This window comes from Aedes albopictus, chromosome 1 (assembly GCF_035046485.1).
Source record: "Aedes albopictus strain Foshan chromosome 1, AalbF5, whole genome shotgun sequence".
NCBI lineage: Eukaryota > Metazoa > Arthropoda > Insecta > Diptera > Culicidae > Aedes > Aedes albopictus.
This window is the reverse complement of record NC_085136.1, coordinates 318,145,144-318,156,080: the sequence shown is the minus strand read 5'-3', so window position 1 is coordinate 318,156,080 and position 10,937 is coordinate 318,145,144. Positions and strand designations below refer to the sequence as shown.

The following is a 10,937-nucleotide window of genomic DNA, read 5'->3' as shown; positions in this document are numbered from 1 at the left end:
TGGAAACTTACCATATAATCTGTTGGTGGTGGCGGTAGTTCCGGTCGTATCCTTAGAATTACCTGCGTGGGATCGCTTGCATCTACGCTTGGGAACACAGTCTTAAGATCCAAGACTTCCAGAAGCTGACTGTTATCAACGTCCAGCAGCACCAGCGTCTTTAGGTAGATCCCCACTACGACCAACTTGTACTGATTCCGACCGGCGAAGGTAGCGTGGATGGTGAACATGAGCGAACCGTCGGAAAGAGTTTGCGGATCCCAAAGCGATTTGTAGGGGATCGGGTCCAATCGCTGAAGCGGCTGTTGGAAGTACTTCGGCGTAGGCATAGTGTTGTATCCCACGCTGTGAAGCATTCCTTGCCCTGTGAGGGCCAGCAACTCTGCAGCACCACTAATTGGTTTCGTGAACGCTCCGACAATACCTTTTCCTACACCGGTGACCACATCCATCGGACTTCTAGCCTGCAACGGATGGTGAGCTAATCCACCGACAGCCCCAAGGATACTGATTCCCAACCCCGTCAAACCCTGCGTGAATCCTTCCGTCATTCCTTGAGGTCGCCTTCTCCTCAAGGCATCCGTTCTCTGAACATGTTCCGTATCCAACGTCAATCTGTCCAAATTCCGAGCCACGGATGTGGCCAGCTTAGTCACCGAGTTCACCGTTCCCGCCGTAATATTCCTCACCAACGATGTAGATCCCTGTGTTAGTCCAACCAGGAATCCCCACGGTCCTCGGAACAGTCCTTGCACCGGCAGCGACACAAAGTCCCGCAGACCGCTGGTCACCGATCGAGCCAGTCCGCTGGGGCTTCCGAGGATCTCCAGCGACCCAATGACCCAACCACCGCCGAAGATCGCCCCCGACAGGTAGTGCATCCCAAGCGAGTTTCCGAATCGTATCGGAAGAGACCGGACGTTGTTCCGCTCGAAAGCGGAGAAGTCCAGGGGGCTGTGATCCAACGCTATGTAGAGGCGCATGCAGGTGTGCACAGAAAGTAGAACGTGGAGCGGCTCGATCCGGATGTACCGGAACTTGATCGGATCCGCCAGATAGGTAGACTGCTGGATGACTAGTTTTGGAATGAGCACTTGTCCCGGGGCACACTTAAACCGTTCGATTGGAACTTCCGGATGGTAGAGCAGGTTCACCGGAAGACACTCCATCAGGTAGTCTAGCATGATGTTGATATAAGTGTCCTCAATGTACGCTCGAATCGGGTTGATCTTGAACCTGAGACCTTCGACGCTTGTCCAACTGTCAGCATCCATTTCGGCATAGATCGAACACAAAGCATTTCCAGCCAACTGCTCCAGGCATTCATCCAACTTGTACTGATTCGGCATCACCACTGGCATAGCTTGTTTGGATTCGTGGTCCTCGCTACATAGGACTACCGGAAAGTCATACTCCCCGGTACTGTGCAGCTCGTTGTCCACCTGAATGGCCACAAACTGCACCAAAGCCTTGCTACTCTCTCCGCCGGTGTTCATCTCGACCCCAACTCGATCGAAATTGAACGAAATCAGGTCCACCTTGGAACAGCATTTCGATTCCTGATCGTTGAATAGGGTAAGGTTCAAGGATTTGAAGAAGCCACGGAACGATATCCGCTTGGAGCGGAGTTGCTGTTCGGCGGGGGTGGTCAGGACTGGGGAAGATGACTGCTTCGGGGTGGGTTTCTGAGGCAGGTCTGGATCCTGATCGGATGCTGGAACGGCCTCCGGGTTCAGCAAACGGGTTCGAATGTCTTTGGCGGAAAATTCTAAGTCCTACGGAGAAAAAAAAAATGATTATATTGATGATGATTAACCTGGGCTTGTTAGGGGAATATCTGTAAGTAAAAAGAAAATCGGGTTAAGTACTGTTCCTTTGAATTCCACTAAGAATTTGCATCCTTTGACAGATATGTATTTCGACCTCAACTGTAAGGTCGTCTTCAGTGTCTTGTACTTGGCTCGACAGTTGAGGTCGAAATACGTATCTGTCAAAGGATGCAAATTCTTAGTGGAATTCAAAGGAACAGTACTTAACCCGATTTTCTTTTTACTTAATGATTAATAGTTTGTTCATTAGGCCTGTCCAGCTTTTCAAAAATGTTCTCTGATTATCAAGTCCACCCCCATGTTTTGATTGGCATCCTAAAAGAAGTAACTGGTTAAAATTTCAGCCAAATCCATTGAAATTAAGAGGTGCATCAAATCAATTTTATGTTTTTCGACTATTTTTGAACTTCAAAAAATCATAACTACACTAAAACATGTCAAAACTTAATTCTTTCGGCAGAAATTGAAAGCTATACTTGTTTGCTACAACTTCTCCGAACAACGTGTGCCAATAAAATTGAAGGAAACATGTGTATACACATTTGTGATCAGAAAAACCTTAAAAAGTTGATTTTTTTAATAGAATTCGTTCTGGAACACCCTAATATACATAATAAGCTTGATATTTTAAAACGGCATCATATTCTCTCATGTTTTTTGGTTATTTGCTTCTTTGACACCAATGCTGTAGGAGTTGAGCAAAATATATTAAAATTCGGGAAAGCCAAATGTGGCCTAAAAACTAGCTTCTTGGAGGCAATCACGCTATGGCGCGAAATTGTACTGAACGTAGTAGCTTTGCTTCCTTGTAGTTTGCCTTGGCTACCCCCTACCACGGGTGATAACAAACAAGCGTGATGTCAGGTGTTTTCTATCATATCAGTGCTGACGCGATGCCACTTTTTGCGCGCCAAAGCGAGATTGCACCCGAAAAGCTAGTTTTAAGGCCACATTTGGCTTTCACGAATTTTAGTAATTTTTGCTCAACTCCTACAGCATTGGTGTCAAAGAAGCAAATAACTAAAAAACATTGGAGAACATGATGCCGTTTTGAAAAATCCAACTTATTACGTATATTAGGGTGTTCCAGAACAAAATCTATCAAAAAATCAACTTTTGAAGGTTTTTCTGATTACAAATATGATAATTACACATGTTTCCTTCAATTTTATTGGCACACGTTGTTCGGAGAAGTTGTAGCAAACAAGTATAGCTTTCAATTTCTGCCAAAAGAATTAAGTTTTGACAAGTTTTAGTGTAATTATGATTTTTTGAAGTTCAAAAATAGTCGAAAAACACAAAATTGATTTGATGCACCTCTTAATTTCAATGGATTTGTCTGAAATTTTGACCAGTTACTTCTTTTAGGATGCCAATCAAAATATGGGGGTGGACTTGAGAATCAGAGAACATTTTTGAAAAGCTGGACAGGCCTATTGTTCATGGCTTGAACTTAAAAGGTGCGACTCACTTGACTTATGTAGTCGATCACTACGTCCGTAGTACGATTTTTAATATTCACAGCCAATTTGAGATCACCATACAGAGGAATGTTTAGGAATATGTTTTTGTTTTCATCGACCTTCACCGGATGAGACCACCGAATTGCACTTCCTACAAATTAATGGAAATCAATGTTTAAGTCAAGGTCAACTAGTTCCCTATGAATTCCCATCAAATACTTACCACTAACACACGCAAAAATGAGCGCCACCTCCACATCTTGCACCTCCGGAAACAGAGCATCCAGTGCCGGTGGCGTGTAGTAAACCTTCTGCCTCGATCCCACGATCTGATACCACACAAAGTTCGACTCCACAACGCACTCCGGCACGGCCGTGGCCGCTTTATTCGCATTCACCGAGTCCGACTGGGCCACGTAGATGTTGAAGTCCGTTCGGTTCTCGATGCCGTACGAGGGGCACGGATCGTCATAGATGGACACGTGCTGCTGACCCTGGTGGGCCACGATCGAAAGCGAAACGGGAATGTACCGATCGTCGCACTGTACGGAGAAACTTTTGCGCGACAGGGTCCGGTTGAGGTAGATCGGGCTGGAGAACTCGTTGCCATCGTGCTGGTACAGCGTTAGGTAGCAGTTGTAGCTGCTGTTGAATTTGAGCTTGTTTCGGTGCTTGGAGAGGTTGTTCAACACGGTGATGGCCGTACCTTGGGGACTGTGAATAATTGGTAAGTGAAATCAATGTTGGGTACGTTACGGCATTAGGTTCGACATATTTTTAAATGTTTTTCAAAAGCTAAATTGCAAGAAAATCAATGAAGAAGCAAAATTAACGATTTAAGACTTAATTTCCGGTATTCCTAAGTAAAGAATAATAAAGATGAAGAAATGGAAGATTAAACATTGTCCAACAATGTAATCTCAGGGTTACAACTCAAAAAATATAATTAAAAATATTGATTTGAAATTTTGTATGCATGTTCTATAGTCTATAGGCGAATATTCTCTACCTTAAAGCTAGAAGACATTTTTTGTGATAAGTCATATCATAGACAATTTTTATGATAAATCATCAACAAAACTTACTTGTCACACCGGCGACTGTTCCTCGGGAGATTGTAGCAAGCCGAATGTGGTCCAGCGTCGTCCTGGCGAACCTGATCGAGCCGTTCGTTGGCGAGCACCCCGAACGCCCAAAAGCGTAAATCGACACTGGAGTAGTTCGTCACGACGAACTGCGACGCGAGGATCAACACTCGGATGTTGTTTTCCGTCAGGGATGTTAGAACCAGATTGGTGACCTGCAATCGCAAAACAACAAGTATAGTTAGACTGTTGACTTGCTTGACCATCAAGTGTGGGAAAAATTCCAGTTATTTTGTGAGATGACTAAACACAAAAGTAAGAGTACGCACGCATCATCAATATCTGCTGCTACAACTGCTGAATAAATATTTGTCTCCGTTATCAGTTGTATATGAAAAAGATGCGATTATTTTGAAACCACTAGCCGCCGTCTCGAACCAGCAGCGTGACGCTTTCAGAGATCCCACTCGGAGAAGAAAGGTCAATCACTACTGGTCGGGAAACCACACAATATGGATAGGGCTGGATGCTGGATAGCTTGGAAAACCACAATCACATTCTATGCACGCCAGAGTCTTATCGTGTAATTTGCTTCGTTTCCCTTCCTATATGCGGCATATGCAGACCTGAACTAGACGAGTCAATTTTTCACCTAATAGTCGTCATCGTATGATAAGCTTCTGAGCACGCTGTGGAAAGTGTTGCCAGCTGATTTGGAAGACAATAAAAAATCCGCTGATATATTTTCCGTAAGGTACACCGGGGCAAGATGAAACAGCGGGTTAACATGATGTTTTCCATTGATGGTAAACAGCTTGAATGCCATAACATATAGTTTTTGATTCAAACAATCTTTTGGCTAAAGAAAAATTTCCAAATTGTATTGAAAACTATTTCAAAACATCGTGTTTCATCTTGCCCCAGCCGTTTCAACTTGCCCCGGTGTACCTTAGTCAAGATCGAGGTCAAGATAGGGTAATTCGCTAATTGTTGAACACCACCCAAATGTTGAACAGTTTCTGAAAATTTAATTATCAATCTAACTTAAGCAATTTTCGCTCAACGTAAACGTATGATGCAGATGCGTATACATGTGTGTCACGATATTAATCCAATTAAGTTACAAAATTATACATATTTTACGTCAAAAATATTGATTGCAAATTTTATACCGCTGATGACACGAAAACTGCACAATTCTTAAGATTAATTTTAAGAATTTGCTCTTACGAAATAAGCTTTGCGGGCAAATCGACCACAAATATCAAAGTCACACCATAGTTACAAGAACTGGAAGGATGTCCTTAACAGTTTAACATTGTTTAAAATCACATTTTCATTGTAATTTCATCTGTAAAAAATATTTTTCTTATCACACTATCATTATGCATCTAGGATCCAATTGTTGAACACTGACATAACCTACGATGTTAGCATGACTGCCAGATTTTTTTTGCACTTTACCTAATCTGTGCATGTCATGGGGTTTCAAGGGCGTTCCAGGGATGTTCCAGGGGTGTTGCAAAGGGCTTCAGGGTGGTTCCAGGGGTTTTCTATGGGTTTCAAGGGCGTTTCAGAGGTGTTTCAGAGGGATTCAGAGTGTTAAGGTGGTCCCAGAAGTATTTCAGGGCGTTCCAGAGAGGTTTAGGAGCGATCCACGAGTTTGCAAGGGATTTCAGAGTCATTGCAGGGGTGTTTAAGGGGGTTGAGTGGTCCCATGAGTATCCAGGAGCGTATCAGAGGCTTTCAAAGGCGTTCTTTTCTTCAATCGTTTTCGCTTCTAGTCAAATCTTTTAAGTCATTTTTTACATCTAGTCATGTTTAAAACGATTTCAGTCCACTAGAGCTCTTTCCAAATGAGAAGCGATTCCCTGTCATTTGAATAAATTTCCACTCTAATGACTTACTGGCCACAAAACACGAAAAACCCGGAAAAATTCCGCCAGAGTGAAAAATTATCGGATGTCGGGTCAAAGTCGGGTCAAATTTTATCAAATGTTGGACCACTGTTGGACCCACATCGGATAACTGTAGGGTCTATGTTGGGTTTGGTAGCCAAAATAAAAACAGGTCAATGATAGGTTGATGTCGGGTTATACGTCGTCAATTATGAACAAAGCTTGAACCGTTCAAAAATTAGCGAGAATCGTCCAACATTAGGATGAGCTAGCTTAAGGAAGCGTTCAACATTTGGGTAACAGACTTCCCATACAAATATTCTATTTTCTCTTAGAAAATGGAATTTAAGGGCATTTAAATTCAATGGGAAGTATAAGGAAGGAGTGGATCTAGACGTTCACTGGATATTTTTCAAGTAAAGTGGAATTATGCACTGAAAAATAAACGAAAATAAAAATGCCAGTACTAACCGTTCAACAATTGGCGAATTACCCTAGTAGATTTTTGCTCGTGATTCACGCGTCTGCGCCACACGCTTTTTTCTAAGTCCTCGTCAACAATTGTTCGCTCAAAAAAATCCAACGGTCGTCCAAGAGCTTATTGGGGACTTCTTTTGAACCATACTATTGACACCACATGTTGCAAGTGGTCCAAGATATAAAAGTTGTTCAACAGCTTCAAACATATTTACATTAACGCATATCAGCCTAACTAGTTTCACCGGAAAACCATGTTCTGAAATTATCAGGCAAAGACCATTTCGCGTCACTGAATCGAACACTGCTTCAACCTTCGAGTGATCGCCCTGTAGTATTTTGTACAACACGTAGAAAAAATCTCGCTTTTTATACTCAGCATGATCGTGATGCTGGCGGATCCTGTTGAACATTAACTAATCAAGCCTAACTGTCAAGCTAGCAAACCCCCCTCTTTCTTGAGGATGAGCTTTTAAAGATGGTTGAAGCAGTGAAGAAGAAGCCGAATAACCGTAAGATCATCCGAAATATCCTGAACTTCAGCATCAACAGCCTACCAGAGCATCACTTCCCACCACACTAGCTACTGATACAAAAACGGTTAGTAGCTTACTTCTCCAGCTCCAAAGGGTGAAGGGCTTTCTTAAACTTATTCACTATTGGGGGCATCCATTTAGTACGTCACGCAAAATTAGGGAATTTTTGACCCCCCCCCGCCTCTTCTCTTCGTATTGGTTTTTCGTATATCTAATGCATTTTCAGAACACCCCCCGCCCCCTGAGCGTGACGTACTTAATGGATGCCCCTTGGTAGTTTCACAGCTTGTCCGTCATCACCTTTTTTAATCCTGTTCCTGTATACACCTTCATTGTTATTTTCCGGAGAGACATGTGATACAAGTGTGATACATTTGACACAGTACACGTTGACAAGAAAACACTTACAAGACTGTCTTTTATAGAGAAAATTGTCAGTAACACATTTCAAGATGAATGATTCAATGTTACCAGCACATGTGTTGGACGGTAAAGGCTGACTATGTCGCACAATTCAAATCTCATTGATATCCACTAGCCTCTGCCCAGCAACTCCTAACCCTACTTCCGTGTGCCACCAGCCGGGCTGCGAGCAACCCTAGGTAAGACCAGGTAACCAACCCCAATGGGAACTTAGGTCGTAGGCTGACAGAGAAGGGGAGGTTTGGTTCTGTAAACCTGAGCGTCTGTTCTCCAGGAGGAGCGGTATATAACAGCGTCTGACCCCCATATTAGGGGTGGCTGATCGACGATCAAGTGCCAGGGAAGCTCAGCTCTACACTATGGTTCTCCAGAAATCAACAACAGAATAATACGAACTGAGACCACCGGCAACGACTACAGCGAACAAAAAAAAACTTTGTTTGGAAACTCGGTACGTGGAATTGCTGATCTCTCAACTTCATTGGGAGCACCCGCATACTCGTCGATCTACTGAATGACCGCGGGTTCGGCATCATAGCGCTGCAGAAGGTGTGTTGGACGGGATCCATGGTGCGAATGTTTAGAGGTAATCATCCCATCTACCAGAGCTGCGACGACACACGCAGGCTGACAAAAGCTTTCATCGTGATAGGTGATATACAGAGGGCCGTGATCGGTTGGTGACTGATCGACGAAAGAATGTGTACGTTGTGAATCAAAGGCCGACTCATCAACATCAGCATAATGAACGTGCACAGCCCACACTCCGGAAGCACTGATGATGACAAGGACGCATTCTACGCATTCTTCAGCTCGAATGCGAGTACAATCGCTGCCTTAGCCACGACGTCAAGATCATCAAGGAGTCCTAAACGACCAGGTAGGTCAGAAGAAAGAGCTCAGACCGACAATTGGAAAGTTCGGCGCCCACCAGCTGACGAAAGAAAACGGCTTACGACTCATCGAAAGCACGTTTTTCCAACGCAGTCTCCCTTATCGTTACAGCTGGAGATTTCTCACTTTCGTAATCAACAACGCACGGTACCGGCGTGCATATGTGTAACCTAAAGCGACTGAAACAACCATCCGGTCGTTTCAGCATACACGCAGAATATCGAGACAGTGTTACCAGATGAGGGTGAGCTCGATGTGGCTTTAGAGGACTGCTGGAGAAAACGCAGCTATCAACGACGCAATCGAGAGCACCATCGGGTACGTGGAAAAAACTCCATGGAACGAATGGTTCGACGAGGAGTGTAAAACGATTTGGGAGGAGAAAAGGTCGCATCGCGGGTGATAATGCTGCAGCAAGAAACCCGGCAGAACGTGGAACGTTACAAACAGAAGCCGGAAACAGCAGACATCGCCTGGAAAAAGCGTAGTGCGATGAAATAGACTTGCTTTGCGGTTCCCAGGAAACACGAAAGTTCTACCAGAAGCTCAACGCATCTACCAATTGCTTCGTACCGCGAGCCAAAATATGCAGGGATAAGAACGGAAGCCTCTTTACGGATGCACGTGAGGTGATCGAAAGGAGGAACCAGAACTTCGATGAACACCTGAATGTCGTGAAGAACGTAGGCACGAGAGACCACGGCAACGGGGGAAAGTACGGCCGGGCGTTACGGCACATACACAAATTTTAGGCACAGACAAACAGACGTAACACTTCGAACATTTTTCGATTCAAATCATAGTCACGGAAACATATTCGCCCAATGCTAAAATGACTAAGTTTGGCCGACCATCAACTAGGTGGCGGTAGTGAGCAAACGTCAAATTCGAACAAAAACGATGTGAGCGCCACAGGTGGGTAGTTGGCCAACTATCAAATTTTGAAAAAGATCGTTAAATCGAAGTACGATGGGAATTATCAGAGTGTTACGTCTGTTTGTCTGTGTTTTAGGGTTTTCATTAGCATTGGGCAATCTGGCTGAGACATCGATTTTTGTGAATCGATTCGAATCGGATCAGCAGAATCGATTCACCGATTCAATCGAATGCTTTGAATCGATGTTTTCACAACGATTCGATATTATAACATATTACAAAACTATAATATGATTCGTTTGCAGCATGTAGTTTAAGTTCATGGTATGTTTTATTTGTCTAAATAAATTCAATATCAACATTTGAGATTGCACATCAAACACTTCATGAATATGATGCGAAAATGGATATGAAGATGAGATATGTAGTGCATTCTAAAAAAAGGTAAATAATAATTTTGAATCAAAAGAAAAATCCTGAGATTCCTCTGAGAAGTATTCCCATATAGTACTGGGATAAATTCCCGCAGAATCTTTTAAGAAATTCCTTAAGAATTCTGACAGGAGGGATTTCTTCAGAATGCTGAAAATACACCAAAATCCTGAGTGACATTCTAGAACATCTAGGTAAGAAAGCAAGACTCTTCCGGTATCTTGGTAGGAAATGTCTCTGAATTTTATTAAGGATTTTCCTAGAGAGATAACCCCATTTCTATGAGACGGATTGTCGCAAAGTCTCAAGAGGAATTCTCCCAGAATCCTGTTATAGATTGTCTCAGAATCAGGGATGCCATAAATACAGATGAATCTGAATTATACAGATTTTAAGATGAAGATATAATGAAGCCGCACCTTAAATTTTCAAGAGCACATATCTGAAGAACCAAAAGTCGGTTTGTGCTGAAAAGATGATGGATTGGTTACCCGCTGGTGGTGACCAATCGATCAACTTGTCAGCGCAAACTGACAGTCGGTTCTTCAGATTTGTGCTCTTGAAAATTTAAGGTGCGGCTTCATTATATCTTCATCTTAAAATCTGTATAATTCAGATTCATCTGTATTTATGGCATCCCTGATTCTGAGACAATCTATAACAGGATTCTGGGAGAATTCCTCTTGAGACTTTGCGACAATCCGTCGAAGCCACATCAAATCTTCTTTAAGGTGCTTTAAGCATCCATACAGATTTCGTTTTATTTAAAATACATATTTTTGAACTAGAGAGGCTATTTTATTTTTGTGTAGGATACAGATTTTTCACCCAAATTTTGTATGGGATACAGATTTTTTAAAATAGTGAAACAGATTTTTCAAAAAATCATCTGGCATCCCTGCTCAGAATCCTAAGATAAGCTTTCCCTTGGAATTTTCAAGAATCCTAGGAGGAATTATCCCAGAACCCTGAATAGGATTATCCCAGAATCCTAAGATGAATTCTCCCAGAATCCTGCGAGGAA

At 42.9% G+C, this 10,937-nt stretch overlaps 1 protein-coding gene across 1 annotated transcript in view; it reads right to left on the bottom strand.

Annotated features, from left to right (window-relative positions):
• LOC109423638 (intermembrane lipid transfer protein VPS13B-like) overlaps positions 1-10,937 on the bottom strand; it is a 60,257-nt gene that overhangs the window by 655 nt on the left and 48,665 nt on the right. The window contains exons 6-9 of the mRNA XM_062847202.1: positions 4,378-4,592; positions 3,516-4,006; positions 3,301-3,443; positions 12-1,775 (exon numbers count right to left, since the gene is read on the bottom strand). Of these exons, the coding sequence (XP_062703186.1) occupies positions 12-1,775; positions 3,301-3,443; positions 3,516-4,006; positions 4,378-4,592 (2,613 nt within the window). The remainder of the gene's footprint in view (positions 1-11; positions 1,776-3,300; positions 3,444-3,515; positions 4,007-4,377; positions 4,593-10,937) is intronic.